The sequence below is a fragment of the Castor canadensis genome, chromosome X, assembly GCF_047511655.1.
Source record: "Castor canadensis chromosome X, mCasCan1.hap1v2, whole genome shotgun sequence".
Lineage (NCBI taxonomy): Eukaryota > Metazoa > Chordata > Mammalia > Rodentia > Castoridae > Castor > Castor canadensis.
In genome coordinates this window covers 82,599,637-82,617,378 of record NC_133405.1, presented here as the reverse complement: position 1 = coordinate 82,617,378, position 17,742 = coordinate 82,599,637, and the positions used below count along the sequence as shown (strand labels likewise).

The window sequence follows — 17,742 nt, the reverse complement described above, 5'->3', positions numbered from 1 at the left end:
CAAAGCAAGTGCTCTGCCACTTGAGCTACACTGCCAGTCCATTTTGCTCTGGTTATTTTGGAGGTGGGATCTTGTGAACTGTTTGCCCAGGCTGGCTCAAACAGTGATCCTCCTGATCTCAGCCTCCCAAGGAGCTAGGATTATAGGCATGAGTCATGGGTGCCCAGCTTGGTAGCATCTTTAAGGACTTTTAGGGGCCCTTAAGGAATTTCATTCCATTCTGTTAGAAGGTTTTACATATACATTCTGCATTTCCCATCTTAGCTTCACAGTTTGACTTTCCTCATTTATGGTATAGATTTTTGGGTGGAAGGTGGTACTGGGGTTTGAACTCAGGGCCTCATGCTTCTTAGGCAGGCGCTGTACCACTTGAGACCCCAGCTCAATATAACATAGAATTTTACCACCTTAGAGATGTGCAGTTAATTTTATTCATATTTATAAAACATGTATCACAATTCCTAGTTCATGGTAGCCTCTTAATTATTAATTCCCTCTTCTCCATTTTTACTTGCTCTAAGTGGTAGTTAATGAGGACTATGGGGACCCTACTAATATTTATATACTACCACAGCTGAACATAAACTTCTAGGAGCTTGATAGGGTGCTTGTCAACATTTGAAGTAGATTTAGAGGGTAGAAGAGGCTTTTAGTAGTTGGCTTCTACCAGAAGAATTAAGTTTTCTTTCGTTACTAGCAACTCTCCCTCTGTTAGAGGAAATCACTTTCACTTGCTAGCCCTTCCACAGTATTTTCAGAGGGTGGATATAGCCCATTAGAATATTGCTACATTTAGCTAGCGTCTATGGCCATACCACCCTGAACGCGCCTGATCTTGTCTGATCTCGGAAGCTAAGCAGTGTCAGGCCTAGTTAGTACTTGGATGGGAGGATATTGCTACATGTTACATTACTGGGTGAAAGGAGGTATACCCAAGAGTCACATTTGATTTGTGAGGCAAAGAAGTTGGTGCCAAAATCATGATCAAGTCACAGGTCAAGGAGAAGACACCAAGAGCTGAAAGGACAGTAGTGAGAAAACAGGAAATATGTACCATCATGTGCCACCTAGTGATATTTTCATCAATAATGGACCTCATATACAATGGTGGTCTCAAAAGATTATCTCTTAGTGACATCATCATCATCTTAGTTTGTCTAGGATATTTGCAACAGTGATGGTATTGCCTAACAATGTATCCCGTCATTAAGTGACACATGACTATATATAGGAAGCAGATGATAGAAGGAATGATTATGAATTTAATTTTGGACATACCAGATTAGGAATGCACCTCAGAAAAAGTCCAAGAGGAAGTGGGAAATTTGGGACAAGAGCTTAGACGAACATCTGGAATAGAGATGAATTCTATAGATAGGAAAGTTGTATAGAGAAAGACTAATAAGAGACTGAACAGTAAATACTAGTGAGGAGCACTCATTTTGGAGGAGGCAGTGCTGGGCTTTGAACTCAGGACCTTGTGCTTACTAGGTAGGCACTCTACCATTTGAGCCACTCCACCAGCACTTTTTGCTTTAGTTATTTTTCCAATAGGGTTTCATGGTTTTGCCAGGGCCAGCCTGGACTATGAGCCTCCTAATTATGTCTCCCACGTAACTGAGATGACAGGCACGTTCCACCACACCCAGCTTATTGGTTGAGATAAGGGGTCTTGCTAACTTTTTGCACAAGCTGACCTCAAACTGCTATCCTCCTGATCTCCACCTCCCAAGTAGGTGGGATTTAGGCATGAGCCACTGCTCCTGGCATGGATCACTCATATTTCAAAGCCAATGAATGGTAAAGCAGCCAAATAAGGAGACTGAAGAGACAGAGGAGGATAGTAGTAGCTAGAAAACCAAAGTAGGGGTTTATATAAGAATGGGATTGTCACCTCTGCTGAATGCTTTGGTCTGATTACATAGGATGAAGGCTGAGAAGAAATAGGTGGATTTGTCCATGGATATTTTTGGGGATTTTTGCCAGAGCAGTTTTAGGAATTAGGGCAGGTTGTGTCAGACTGAAGAATGAGTTAATTTACCAATCTAAATGTGGTGGTTATCTTTTCCATTAATTTCGTTATTCTTGGTATTCTTTAACAATATGTATCAGTATTCTGCCTGTTTCTAAAGGGATATGGTTTCATAATGTATGTGTCTTCTGTAATTTTTTTGGCCCAATCTTGTGTTCTTCAAATTCAACTATCTTGATATTATAGCTCTGTTCCAATAGTTTTTTTTAAATTCATATGTGCATACAATGCTTGGGTCCTTTCTCCCCCCTGCCCCCACCCACTCCGCCCCCTTCCTGTCCCCCACACCCCCTCGATACCCAGCAGAAACTATTTTGCCCTTATCTCTAATTTTGATAAAGAGAGAGTATAAGCAATAATAGGAAGGAACAAGGGTTTTTGCTAGTTGAAATAAGGATAGCTATACAAGGAGTTGACTCACATTGATTTCCTGTGCATGTGTGTTACCTTCTAGGTTAATTCTTTTTGATCTAACCTTTTCTCTAGTTCCTGGTCCCCTTCTCCTATTGGCCTCAGTTGCTTTTAAGGTATCTGCTTTAGTTTCTCTGCGTTGAGGGCAATAAATGCTAGCTAATTTCTTAGGTTCTTACCTATCGTCATATCTCCCTTGTGTGCACTCGCTTTTTTCTTGTGATCAAAGTTCAATCCCCTTGTTGTGTTTTCCCTTGATCTAATGTCTGCATATGAGGGAGAACATACGATTTTTGGTCTTTTGGGCCAGGTTTACCTTACTCACAATGATGTTCTCCAATTCCATCCATTTACCAGCAAATGATAACATTTCATTCTTCTTCATGGCTGCATAAAATCCCATTGTGTATAGATACCACATTTTCTTGATCCCTTCGTCAGTGGTGGGGCACCTTGGCTGTTTCCATAACTTGGCTATTGTGAATAGTGCCGCAATAAACATGGGTGTGCAGGTGCCTCTGGAGTAACCTGTGTCACAGTCTTTTGGGTATATCCCCAAGAGTGGTATTGCTGGAGCAAATGGTAGATCAATGTTTAGCTTTTTAAGTAGCCTCCCAATTTTTTTCCAGAGTGGTTGTACTAGTTTACATTCCCACCAACAGTATAAGAGGGTTCCTTTTTCCCCGCATCCTCACCAAAACCTGTTGTTGGTGGTGTTGCTAATGATAGCTATTCTAACAGGGGTGAGGTGGAATCTTAGTGTGGTTTTAATTTGCATTTTCTTTATTGTTAGAGATGGTGAGCATTTTTTATGTGTTTTTTGGCCATTTGAATTTCTTCTGAGAAAGTTCTGTTTGGTTCACTTGCCCATTTCTTTATTGGTTCATTAGTTTTGGGAGAGTTTAGTTTTTTAAGTTCCGTATATATTCTGGTTATCAGTCCTTTGTCTGATGTGTAGCTGGCAAATATTTTCTCCCACTCTGTGGGTATTCTCTTCAGTTTAGAGACTGTTTCTTTTGATGAGCAGAAGCTTTGTAGTTTTATGAGGTCCCATTTATCTATGCTATCTCTTAGTTGTTGTGCTGCTGGGGTTCTGTTGAGAAAGTTCTTACCTATACCTACTAAATCCAGAGTATTTCCTACTCTTTCCTGTATCAACTTTAGAGTTTGTGGTCTGATATTAAGATCCTTGATCCATTTTGAGTTAATATTGGTATAGGGTGATATACATGGATCTAGTTTGAATTTTTTGCAGACTGCTAACCAGTTTTCCCACCAGTTTTTGTTGAAGAGGCTGCTTTTTCTCCATCGTATATTTTTAGTGCCTTTGTCAAAGACAAATTGGTTATACTTGTGTGGCTTCATATCTGGGTCCTCTATTCTGTTCCACTGGTTTTTATGTCTATTTTTGTGCCAGTACCATGCTGTTTTTATTGTTATTGCTTGGTAATATAGTTTGAAGTCAGGTATCGTGATACCTCCAGCATTGTTCTTTTGACTGAGTATTGCCTTGGCTATTCGTGGCCTCTTGTGTTTCCATATAAATTTAACAGTAGATTTTTCAATCTCTTTAATGAATGTCATTGGAATTTTGATGGGAATTGCATTAAACATGTAGATTACTTTTGGGAGTATAGACATTTTTACTATGTTGATCCTACCAATCCATGAGTATGGAAGATCTCTCCACTTGCTATAGTCTTCCTCACTCTCTTTTTTCAGAAGTTTATAGTTTTCCTTGTAGAGGTCATTCACATCTTTTGTTAGGTTTACACCTAGGTATTTGATTTTTTTTGAGGCTATTGCAAATGGAATTCTTTTCATAGATTCTTTTTCAGTTTGTTCATTATTAGTGTATAGAAATGCTAATGATTTTTCTATGTTGATTTTATATCCTGCTACCTTGCTATAGCTATTGATGGTGTCTAGGAGCTTCTGAGTAGAGTTTTTTGGGTCTTTAAGGTATAGGATCATGTTGTCTGCGAATAGGAATATTTTGACAGTTTCTTTACCTATTTGTATTCCTTTTATTCCTTCTTCTTGCCTAATTGCTCTGGCTAGGAATTCCAGTACTGTGTTGAATAGGAGTGGAGATAGTGGGCATCCTTGTCTAGTTCCTGATTTTAGAGGGAATGGTTTCAGTTTTTCTCTGTTAAGTATAATGCTGGCTGTAGTTTTGTCATATATAGCTTTTATAATGTTGAGGTACTTTCCTTCTATTCCTAGTTTTCTTAGAGCTTTTATCATGAAATGGTTTTGGATCTTATCGAGGGCTTTTTCTGCATCTATTGAGATGATCAAGTGGTTTTTGTCTTTTCTTCTGTTAATGTGGTTTATTACGTTTATTGATTTTCGTATGTTGAACCACCCCTGCATTCCTGGGATGAAGGCTACTTGGTCGTGGTGAATAACCTTTTTGATGTATTGTTGAATTCGGTTTGCCATTATTTTGTTGAGGATTTTTGCATCAATGTTCATTAAGAAGATTGGCCTATAGTTCTCCTTTTTGGAGGTGTCTTTGCCTGGTTTTGGGAGAAGTGTAATACTGGCTTCATAAAATGTGTTAGGCAGTTTTCCTTCCCTTTCTATTTCGTGGAACAGTTTAAGGAGGGTTGGTATCAGTTCTTCTTTAAAGGCCTGATAGAATTCAGCAGAGAATCCATCAGGTCCTGGACTTTTCTTTTTGGGGAGACTCTTGATTGCTGCTTCAATTTCATTTTGTGTTATAGATCTATTCAGGTGATTAATTTCCTCTTGGTTCAGTTTTGGGTGATCATATGTATCTAGAAATCTGTCCATTTCTTTAAGATTTTCAAATTTATTTGAATATAGATTCTCAAAGTAGTCTCTGATGATTTCCTGGACTTCCATGGTGTTTGTTGTCATCTCCCCTTTTGCATTCCTGATTCTACTAATTTGGGTTTTTTCTCTCCTCATTTTAGTCAGGTTTGCCAGGGGTCTGTCAATATTGTTTATTTTTTCAAAGAACCAACTTTTTGTTTCATTAATTCTTTGTATGGTTTTTTTGGTTTCTATTTCGTTGATTTCAGCTCTTATTTTTCTTATTTCTCTCCTTCTATTTGTTTTGGGATTTGCTTGTTCTTGTTTTTCTAGGAGTTTGAGATGTATCATTAGGTCATTGATTTAGGATCTTTCAATCTTTTTAATATATGCACTCATGGCTATAAACTTTCCTCTCAGGACTGCCTTAGCTGTGTCCCATAGGTTCCGGTAGGTTGTGTTTTCATTTTCCTTGAGTTGCAGGAACTTTTTAATTTCCTCTTATTTCATCAATGACCCATTGTTCATTAAGTAATGAGTTATTCAGTATCCAGCTGTTTGCATGTTTTTAGTCTTTACTTTGTTGTTGAGCTCTAGTTTTATTGCATTGTGATCAGATGGTATGCACGGTATAATTTCTATTTCTTATATTTGCTGAGGCTTGTTTTGTGTCCTAGGATATGATCTATTTTGGAGAAGGTTCCATGGGCTGCTGAGAAGTTTGCATATTGTGTAGAAGTTGGATGAAATGTTCTGTAGACATCAAGTAGGTCCAGTTGATCTATTGTATATTTTAGATCTTAGATTTCTTTCTTCATTTTTTGTTTGGATGACCTATCTATTGATGATAATGGGGTGTTAAAGTCTCCCACAACCACTGTGTTGGCGTTTATATATGCTTTTACGTCTTTCAGGGTATGTTTGATGAAGTTAGGTGCGTTGACATTGGGTGCATACAGGTTGATAATTATTATTTCCTTTTGGTCTATTTCCCCTTTTATTTGTATGGAATATCCTTCTTTATCTCGTTTGATCAATGTAGGTTTGAAGTCTACTTTGTCAGAGATAAGTATTGCTATTCCTGCCTGTTTTCGGGGGCCATTGGCTTGGTAAATCTTCTTCCAGCCTTTCATCCTAAGCCTGTGTTTATTTCTGTCGGTGAGATGGGTCTCCTGTAAGCAACAAATTGTTGGATCTTCCTTTTTAATCCATTTCGTCAAGCGGTGCCTTTTGATGGGTGAATTAAGTCCGTTAACATTAAGTGTTAGTACTGATAGGTATGTGGTGATTCCTGTCATTTAGTTATCTTAGTTGTTTGAAGGTTTGATTGTGTGTACCTAAATTGAGGTTACTCTCTACTTTCTTGCTTTTTCTTTTCCTGTAGTTTGGTGCTGCCTGTCCTTTCGCAGTTATGTTGGGTTTCACTTTCTGTGTGCAGAATCCCTTCAAGAATCTTTTGTAGTGGTGTCTTTGTGGTCACATATTATTTTAGTTTCTGCGTATCATGGAAGAGTTTTATTGCTCCATCTATTTTGAATGATAGTTTTGCTGGGTAGAGTATCCTGGGGTTGAAGTTACTTTCATTCAGTGCCCGGAAGATCTCACCTCATGCTCTTCTTGCCTTTAATATTTCTGTTGAGAAGTCTGCTGTGATTTTGATGGGTTTACCTTTGTATGTTACTTGTTTTTTCTCTCTTACAGCCTTCAATATTGTTTCCCTGGTTTCTGAACTTGTTGTTTTAATGATGATATGTCGTGGGGTAGTTCTATTTTGATCTGGTCTGTTTGGTGTCCTGGAGGCCTCTTGCATCTGTATGGGACTATCTTTGTGTAGATTTGGGAAATTTTCTGTTATTATTTTGTTGAATATATTACTCATTCCCTTTGCTTGCACCTCTTCTCCTTCTTCGATGCCCATGATTCTCAAGTTTGGTCTTTTGATGGAGTCAGTGAGTTCTTGCATTTTCTTTTCACAGATCTTGCATTGTTTAATTAATAGTTCTTCAGTTTTTCCTTCAATTACCATTTCATCTTCGAGTTCTGAGATTCTGTCTTCTGTTTGTTCTATTATGCTCGGTTGGCCTTCCGTTTTGTTTTGCAGTTCTGTTTCGTTCTTTTTTCTGAGGTTTTCCATATCCTGGGCGGTTTCCTCTTTAATGTTGTCTATTTTTGTCCTGAGTTCATTTATTTGTTTATTAATTTTGTTCTCTGTTTCACTTTGGTGTTTATACAGTGCTTCTTTGGTTTCCTTTATTTCTTCTTTTGCTTTTTCAAATTCGCTAGTTTTGTTGTCTTGGAATTTCTTGAGTGTCTCCTGTACATCTTGGTTGACCCGATCCACTATCATCTCTTATAAAATTCTCATTGAGTACCTGTAGTATGTCTTCTTTTAAATTATTCTTGTGGGCTTCATTGGGTTCTTTGGCATAGTTCATTTTCATTTTGTTGGAGTCTGGATCTGAGTATCTGTTTTCTTCATTTCCCTCTGGTTCCTGTTTTTTCTGTCTTCCCGTCTTTGCCCTTGGTGTTGTTATTGTCCCTGTACTGTGTGCAATTAAGTATTTTCTAGTTGTAATAATAGCACTAGTGATATTTGGAATGGAAGCGTGAGAGGGGACTGAAAGCAAAGAAGTTAAAGGAAAAGGGAAAAACAAATAATCAAGTAGAAAAAAAACAAAACAATCAAAGAGAAAAGTTTCAAAGGTATAAACAGGGAGAGACAGGGTACTAATCAACAGTAAGCTGAAAAGACATGTGGACATGTCACTCCACTAAAACTCTCCCAGAGCTCCTCACTGTGCACCTTGCTGCTTTGTGCTCTGGCACTCCCTACCTGGCCAGCTTCCCCTCTCCCTGTTCCTTTCTTGCAACTGGCTTAGCTCTATTAAGTGTGCCAAGTCTTTTCTCATCAATGTGTCTGTAATTCTGCTCCCTCTGTGGAAGTGTCTTCCCTCTGTCTTCATGTGGCAAATTCCATTTTGCCTTTCAGTACTCAGTTCTGATTTTGTCCCCAATTCTACTGTGGTTTAGATGCCCCTCAGCTAGTGCTGCCCCCTCTCCTGCCCTTACACTCCCCCAGCCCTGTGTTATACCCATCTCCTTACTCATGTGACTCTCCCAGGAGATAGGAGACAAATCAAAAGTGAAAAAGAAAAAACATTTATCATTAAATCTATGATTTTTGCTTAAATCATAGTAGCTAACCACAGATACTTCTTAGGGTTCATGTGGAATTTTGTTTTGTTCCTTTATGAAACTATAAATAGAAGTTTTGCTCAGCGGCTTTGAGAAACTTCAGAAGTCTCTCTTATACATCCAGATGAGATACTGGCCAGTAAGATGGCACAATGTTCTGTTTCACTAAAGGGAATGAAAAGAAAGGAAAGGACTAATATGAAGATTAGCACATGTATTGGTAAGAAGATTTGATAATGTCAGCAGGCTCTCCTTCCTGGGTGAGATAAATGGCTCTACAAGATGGCAATAAAATTGGCAATAAAAAGACAAGAAAGTGATGGTTGCTTAAGGGAATTGTTTTTGTTTTATGTTGGGGAAGTTTAAGCATGTGTGTAGACTAAAAAGAAGGAATTGGTGACGGGAAAATACATTGAAGGTCTCAGAGAGAAGGGGAAAATCAAAACATCCTGAGTTCCAGAGAAAATGAAGAGAATAAATATGTGGGCAGAGGCAAAAGGCAGAACTTTGAGAATAAAGACAGTCATTTCCTCTGGAACAGTAGCAAGGATGGTTGGGTGCTTGTGGCTCACGCCTGTCATCCTCGCTACTCAGAAGGCAGAGATCAAGAGGATCATGGTTTGAAGTCAGCTTGGGCTAATAGTTCGTGAGACCCTATCTTGAAAAAAACCAACACAAAAGCAGGGCTGGTGGAGTGGCTCAAGTGGTAGAGCACCTGCCTAGCAAGTGTGAGGCCCTAGTACCACCCAAAAAAAAGAGGAAGGGTAAAGGATTAAGTAGCAGCAAAAAAATGTGAAGTGGGGAAAAGGAAGGTGAGTGAGCACTGTGGATACCTTTAATCTCCATAAGTATTTGATGGAATCTACTAGTAGAGAGTGTAGGTAGATTTGCAGTCTTGAAAATGATGAGTGTTTGGAATAGCTGCCATCATGAGTTAGATTGGGTTAATCAATAGGAATGAGGAAGCAAAGATTGTCAGTTGACCAAGAGTTTCAGCTAAGGTCAATAGCATGTTTGTAATGAATCCAGTCCACTTGGTTATGTTATTCCTTCAGCATTGCAGCCTACAGATACACACACACACACACACATACACACACACACACACACACACACACACACACTCACACTCGGAGTTGGTTTAAGCTATGGTAGGAGGCGCTGGGGTATAGCTCAATGATAGTACACTTATCTAGCATGTGCGAGACCCTAGGTTTTATCCCTAAGGATAAAGGATTCGAAAGTGTCAGTAAATTCGTAGTCCCTATAAGGGTGAGAAACAGGACCCGTGAATAGTGCACTTAGAGGGAACTTGGAGCATGGGATCTGTTAGGCAGGTTTTTATCACTGTAACAAAAGGCCTGAGAAAGCCAACTTAAAGGAGAAAAGGTTTACTTTGGCTCACAATTTCAGTCCATTGTCACTTGACCCCTTTGCTTTGGGCCTGTGGTGAGGTGAACATCATAAGAATGGCTGATGTAGGAAACCTGCTCACTTCATAGCTGGAAAGCAGAGAGCAAGCTGGTAAAAGGGGGCAGGAGTAGGATATACCCATAAAAGGCCTACCCCCAATGGCCTACTTCCTCCAGCTAGGCTCCACTTCCTAGTAGTCCATTCAGCTGTGAACTCATTGATGGATTAATCCATAAGGGTAGCACCACCAGCTGGGGACCAAGTCTTCAACACATGAGACTTTGGGGACATTTCATATCCAAATAATAATTGGATCTTGTAAATATATTAGTTTCAGTGTATAAGGGAGTCTAAGATACGGCTGAATAAGTAAAAAGCAAAATAAAGCTAACAATAGTGATACAATTTGTCGTAGTCCATTTGTGTTGCTTTAACAAAATACCATAGACCGGGTAATTTATGACGTCAAAAATTTATTTCTCATAGCTCTGGAAGCGGAGAAGTTCAAGTTCATGACACCAGCAGAATTGGTGTCTGGCAAGGGTAGCTTCTCACTGTATCCTCACATTGCAGAAAGAGTAGAAGGGAAAAAAGAGTTGAGCACTATGTCCTCACATTGCAGAAAGGCAAAAGGGCCTATCTAGTTCCTTCCAGCTCTTTTTATAAGGCAGTAAACCCATACATGAGGGTAAAGACCTCATGGCCTAATCACCTCCTAATACTGTTGCATTGGGAATCAAGTTTCAACATGAAATTTGGAGGGGACACATTCAAACCATAGTACCATTTATTTATCATTTAACTTTGTTTTATGTATAGTATCTTACTTAATTCTGACTACAGCCCAATAAGATAAATAGATTTGTCCCTTTTTATAAAGGAACTTACTCATGATCATATGGCTAGTCAATTACAGGGCCAGAATTAGAACCTGGGTCTATGTGACACCAAAGCCTATGCACTTACCCAGTATACCATAGTCTTTCTACCATAAACAATAATGAGAAGTTAAGTGCTTTAGAGGGACCTCAGAGATTATTACAATGTTTAAAAAGCCAATTTCAGAGTTAGATAAAGTAGGAAACAATCTTTACCCTTTTTGAAGCAGTAATAGGAAGGGTGTTCCAATGTTGTATAAAGAGCATAGGACTTAGTGGGGGATATAGCTCAGTGGTAGAGTGCTTGCTTAGCATGCTCAAGGACCTGGGTTCATTCCTCAGCACCACATACACAACAACAACAATAACAACAACAAAAATCAAGAGCATAGGACGTGACTGAAATCCTGCAATGGAATCTCTTGCCTACCACTTACTAGCTGTTTGACCTTAGGCAAGCCATTTAACCCCTGAGCTCTTTTCCTTACTTGTAAAATGAGAGTGATACTAAAAATAATCATAATAAGATTGTAAAAATTAGTTATCCATCCAAATTTATAGCATTAGTTTAAGGATTGTGATAATGGATATAAAAAGTAAATAGCCATACATATAATTGTTGTCATAGTGATAGTTATCTGTCTCTATGCTTTGTTTCCATGGAAAAGAACATGAAGTGCCAATGGACTTGATGTGTAAATCCAATATTTGGATCTTTGCACTTTGAACTTTACATAAAGAGGCACTCTCAGAAAAGTGAATAGGATTAAGAAGTTTCCTTAGGATTGATGACAATATTTCCATGAGGACTTTATTATTGTTTTCCTTTCTCAGAAAAAATGTAGGTATATGTTAGATGTTTTACCAAGTAATTTAAATTTTGTTTCTTCCTATTAGGTATTAATATTAACCGAGGTCTTCTATGCTTGGGAAATGTAATCAGTGCTCTTGGAGATGACAAAAAGGGTAGCTTTGTGCCCTACAGAGATTCCAAGCTAACTCGACTGCTTCAAGGTAAGCCCAAAATGCCTCTGAAAATAGAAGAAAGTAACTCAGAACGATAATGCTGAGCAAGCCAAAATGAAACATAAAAAGCTAGCTATTTGGGGTATCAGATACACAGCTGTCTAATTGATAAGCATGAGAAACAGTTATTGGCAGTCAGGTTTCTAAGATAATGAAAAAAATGTCTTCATATGTGGCTTTGAGAGCTGAGAAATCCATAGAGTGTCAACTGTACTTAATACTTTGTACCTGAAAATGTACTTGATTACTGTTTCTTTAATTAATAGTGCCGCTATGCAGAATTCCCTGGAGAGTTAAAATCTACCTAGGGGGTGCATCCTAAGAATGTTTAATCCTATAATGGCTCCTAACTTACCTGGGCCAGGCCTCAGTTATTTTAACCCGATTAATTGCTGAAATCATAGTTTCTCTTGAAAATAGGGACATGCGCAATAGGATTCCAAACGCTATCACTTTACACTTCAGAAATCTTTGTGTTTTTATATTGATTCAAATAGGAAATTTGTAGATAGCTAAGATTTTTTTTCTTACATCTCAGTTTGAAATGGTCAACCCAAATGGACAGCTTGTGCTCGTATCTACTTGTTTGATTTCATTTCCATCCATTGTTTTATATTGTTCTTTTTCAGATTCTCTAGGAGGTAATAGCCATACTCTCATGATAGCCTGTGTGAGTCCTGCTGACTCCAATCTAGAAGAAACATTAAATACTCTTCGCTATGCTGACAGAGCAAGAAAAATCAAGAACAAACCTGTTATTAATATTGATCCCCAGACAGCTGAACTTAATCATCTTAAGCAGCAGGTATACGGGACTTGAATTTTTATGTGACAATTACATTTATGTAAATTTAATAATAGAGCTTCTGTTTCTCAGCTTCTTCTCTATCAGAATTTTAGAGATGTTGGTTAAGCATTATGTTAGTTTGGGCCTCTCCCAAAGTACATCCTATCATGTTTGTTCATTTAAGATAGAAGGTGGCACTGGGATTTCACAGATAAAGAAGACCTGAGGTGAACAGTGAGAGATGAAGCAAGAGAGGTAAGCAGGGACCAGATCCTGAAGTTCCTTATTGGCCTGTTAAAGAATTTGGAACTAGCCAGGAGTGGTAATGCTCACCTGTAATTCCAGCACTCAGGAGAGGAAGATTGAGTGTTGGAAGTCAATCTGAGCAATATAGTGAGACCCTGTCTCAAAAAGCAGCAACAACAAAAGAATTTGGAACTGAAGACTATTGAGAGTCACTGAAGGGTTTTAAGTAAGAGGGTAACATGATGAAATGTTCATTTTAGGGCTGTTATTACAGCAAGTGAAGAGAAAGTACATTAAAGGTAGACATGGCTAGAAGTAGGAAAATAATCACCCAGATGAGAACTATGGCCTGAATTAACAACAGCAATAGAGATGAAGAGATGGTGATAAGTTAGAGTGAAAAACAAGAAGGAAGTAGAATTTACAGGGCTTGCTTAGTAACAAACTTGATGTGGGAAAAGAAGGGTGGGCGGGGAGAGTCAGTGTTGGTTCCCAAGTTTCTTGCTTGGGCAGCTGAATAAATGGTAGTACGCATAGAATCAAGGAATACATGAGGAAAATTGGGGTCAGGAAGTAAAACAGAGATGATGAGTTTAGTTTGGGCCATTTTGAATTTGAAAGTCTCGGAGGACATGTAAGTAGAAATGTTCAAACATAGCTGGCTATATTGGTGTGAAATAGTGAATTCTGAGCCGAGTGACAGCATTTAGTCATCATTTAGGTGGTATCTGAAGTTATAGAGTGGTTGGGACCAAAGAATGCCTAGCAAATTAAAGGCACTCACTAAATACTTGCTTGCATAAACAAAGGAAGAAAAGAAGGCCAAAACAAGAATTCTGGGGAGCACCAGCACTTAGGAATGGGGAAAGGAGAAAAGACAAGTGACACTATAAGAATAAATAGGTAGGAAGAAAACCAGTGGTATCATGGAAGCCAAGGGAAGAGCATTTCAAGGAGGGTCATCATAAGTATAAATTTACAAAGAGGAGTATACCAACAAGGAGGCTATTGGTGACCACAGTGAGAAGACCAAGGGAGTGAGAGGAGCAGGTTGCTGGGAAATAAATAGTGTTATGTAAGGAAATAGTTGAAGCCCATTGCTCTTCTTTCAAGGATGCCAGGTGAGAAAAGATAGCCAGGTAATCAAGGGTCATGGGATGTAAGTCTATTTTTAAGTTATGGGAGAGTTGGGGGCTTGACTCAAGTGGTAGAGTGCTTGCCTAGCATGCACGAGACCCTGGGTTCAATCCTCAGTACAGCAAATAAATAAATAAACAAACAAGCAAATAAATAATGGAGAGACTTAGGAGATACTGAAACTGAGAATAGGAACCTTGCCTTAGCAAGGTCATCTTCTAACAATGAGCAGTCAGATAATAGGGTAGAGGGTTTTGAAGAGACCACAGAAGGCTTGAAATCACTCTCAACAGAAATGGAAGAGGTAGCTGACTAGGAGCATGAATTTGTGGTGGTACAAATATGACTGGTTGTACAACAGCTCAGTATCCCTGTAGGGGAGCAAGAGAAGGCAGGAATTAGGTTGATGTAGATTTGAAGGGGTCAAGTTTTCTTGCCTTCCACTGGAAACCAAGTGTTTCCCAACTGTCCAGTGCTCACTTCCTTTCTGGTCTTCCTTCTCAGTAATAACTAGTATTCAGATAATCTCTTTTCTTCTCTTTCTTTCTTCATCTCCTTCCTTCATAGAGGTCACTATAGAGAATATAAGTATTATACTTGCCCACAGTATCGCCTGAATTATAAAATACCACATTCAGTTCTGTCCCCCTGTTTTCTTTTATGTTTATTCCTATTGGCAAAAAAATGCCCTTTTCCCATTCACTTATTTGCTCATTCATTCCAGCTATAAATCTTTATTGAATACTATTATGTGCTAGGTACTATGCTGGGATACATTATTTAGTGAAGCAACAGTTTCTGCCTTCATGGAGCTTATTGCCTAGCATGAGAGACAGCACTAAACACATAATCATATATGATGGTATCATATTAGATCATTATAAACTGAGATAGTGTGCTATGGGATTATGGAATAGGGTCTTCTGCTTTAAATCCAGTCTGGGAAGATTTCCCTGAGGTAGTAATGTTTGAGCTGAGATCTGAAAGATTAAGAGGGAATAAACTGTGCAGAAATGAAGGAAGAGATCTCCAGGGAGAAGAAACAGCATTAGTAGTAAAGAATCATGGTGAGGCACCTTGACACTGCAGCCAGATAGCCTAGTTTCAAATTCAGATTCTGTAACTTGAGCAAATTCTCTATGCCTCATTTTCCCTGTCTGCATAATAGAGATAATAGTACCTTTGTCACAGGGTTTTTGTAAGGATTAAATGAGTTGATACATGTAAGGTATTTAGACTGCCCAGCATATAACAAGCAAGCTGAATTAGGAAGGAATGTAGTACATTTGAAAAACTCAAAGTGTGCCAATGTGACTAGTATGTAGAAAGCAAGGAATGAGTATTTCAATGTGAGGCTAAAGGGAAAATTGAGGCCTGAGCAGTGAATCATGGATCATGTGAAAAACAATTTTAATGTGGGTGGCAACACTGGTAATTTACATTTTTAAAAGATGGTTTGGCTGCTATGTGCAAATAGAATAAAGTGTTACAAAAGTATACTTGTGGAGACCATATAAGAAGGTACTTCGGTAATCCCAGTGAGAGATACTGGTGGCTTAGACTTAGGGGGGTAGTGATAGAGAAAAGAATCAGTGAATTAGGTAAGGAAATGAGGGTATGACTTCTGGGTTTCTGGCATGTGGAACTGGGTATTCACTGACCCAGGATTAACTGGAAAAGGACAAGGTTTGCAGATAACAGGCAATTAAATGAAACTATCAGGTACATAGTTGAATATAAAGGTCTTGGACTGGTGGAGTGGCTCAAGTGATAGAATGCCTACCTAGTAAGCATGAGACCCTGAGTTCAAACCCCAGAATTGCCAAAAAGAAAAGGTCTAAAATTCAGAAGTATCTGAGTTTGAGATAAATTTTATATATGGCAAGTGAAAAAATAGGGAGAGATGAAACTTTAAAAAGAAAATAAAGGAAATAGTATAAGATTAGAAGATTGATACTGAGCTTTGAGGGATTTAACCATTTAAAGGAGAAGTAGAACAAGGATGAACCAAGAAGAGACAGAAAGTCAATTAGAAGAGTAGAAGGAAAACTAGGAAAGTATGAAGCCAAATGCTGCCAGGCAGTCAAGTAAAATGAACACTAAGAAGTGCATATTGGCTTTAATGACACATAGATCATTGAAATAATAAGGGAGCAATCAGATTGGAGTACATTGAGGAGCAAATGAGAGATGAGCAAATGATAGATGAGCAAAAGGAAATGGATGCAATTGTTGTGGACTTTTCTCTCAAGCTTTGGAAATAAGAGAGGTAGGAAGTATAGTGGGGTAGGGTGCTTTTGTCTTAAGATGGGAGAGACTTGAAGATAATTGGAAGTATATGATAGAAAGAGAGGGGTTGAAGATGCAGAAGAGGAAAAAGATAACAAATAGAGTAAGATTCATACAGAGGCAAGAAAAGTGAGGCTCCAAAGCACAAGGAAGGAGACTAGTCGCAGAAAGCAGAACAGCTCCTCTTTTGTCACAGAAGGGAATGAGAGAGGATGCTTGCGTATGTACTCTGGTTTAGGATCCATCCCCATGAAGCCTCCCTTTGACTTTTTGGGTGTTTCCTTGACTTGCTTCTTTTCAGAACCCTGAAACACTTAACTGTACCTGACAATTTAGTGTTATCTGTCTTATTTTCTTCTATTTCAGGCTTTAGGTTGTCTACCTCAGCTAGATGTAACCTTAAGATTAAAGACCGTATTTGTTTTAGTATGCCTTTATAGCAGTTCTCCTAGTGCTAAGTTTGATTTTTTTTAAAAAAAAATAGGTGCTCAATAAAAAATTAAGATGCTTAGATAACAAGGACAACTAATCTTCTAAGTAGTAGTTCATGTAATGCTTATTGTGTTTTATCATTGAATCATCAACACTGATGCCTTCTGTAGTATCTAAGATCTACTTTAGATTTTATAGGCAGTGAGTAAAATTTTACTTAATTATCCTACTGCTAATTGTACTAATTTCACCACCAAAGGATAAGTAACTTTTGATTGGTAACTAGCTGATTTTTCTTTCCTTCTCCCAGGTACAACAGCTACAAGTCTTGTTGCTACAAGCCCGTGGAGGTACCCTGCCTGGATCTATAAAGTAAGAGTCATGGATTAATTTTAAATGTGTAGTCTAGCACAAGCTATTTTCCTAATAGTTGTTTTCCTCTGATAGCCTAAAACTTCTGATAGCACTCAATGTCAAGTAAGGGACTTATCAACCTTGCTAACTACTTAGGACTTAGCTCTTTATCTTTGAAGCGGCCTGATATGATGGAAAGGGCATGGGTTCTGGCCTCAGAAATTTGCTAATTGGGATGAGAAAGAGCTGTTTTTCCCCCCCATTTATTTATTTGACTACTTAGTTATATCCACATGGATGCATGGACATTTATTTTATTCTGTGGATTAACATCCAATACTGTAATTTGTTTTATTGCTCAGATTGTCCCTGTTTTGCCCATTAAGGGCTCCTTCAGATTAGCTTGAATGTTCTTTAACAAGTCCTCAAGTTTTTTGAGCATTTCCAAAAGATTTTCCAAACGGTATTTTCTCGGTTACAGGTCTGGAATTAACCATATCTCCAAAGAGCCCTAGTTTTTTTAATTGGAAAATGGTGTTTAGAAACCAAGGTCTATGTGCTGGCACTAACTCTGCTCATTGTTGGATGTCAGTGCTTCTAGGCCCTGACATCAAGTGCAGCTTCAAAATACCTTCATATATAATAACGTATGCATAAACTTATCTATATATTGTATCTATCTGTGTACATATTAAAAACCATGATTTTATTTACTTATGACTCACAATTCCATTCCAACACTATAGTCCATCTCCTTACTT

General features: G+C 38.4%; 1 protein-coding gene across 4 annotated transcripts in view; it reads left to right on the top strand.

Annotated features, from left to right (window-relative positions):
• Kif4a (kinesin family member 4A) overlaps window positions 1–17,742 on the top strand; it is a 108,020-nt gene that overhangs the window by 27,768 nt on the left and 62,510 nt on the right. For all 4 annotated transcript variants that reach the window (XM_074064475.1, XM_074064472.1, XM_074064474.1 and 1 more), the window contains 3 exons: window positions 11,608–11,724; window positions 12,366–12,541; window positions 16,938–16,999. In XM_074064475.1, coding sequence (XP_073920576.1) covers window positions 11,608–11,724; window positions 12,366–12,541; window positions 16,938–16,999 — 355 coding nt within the window. The remainder of the gene's footprint in view (window positions 1–11,607; window positions 11,725–12,365; window positions 12,542–16,937; window positions 17,000–17,742) is intronic.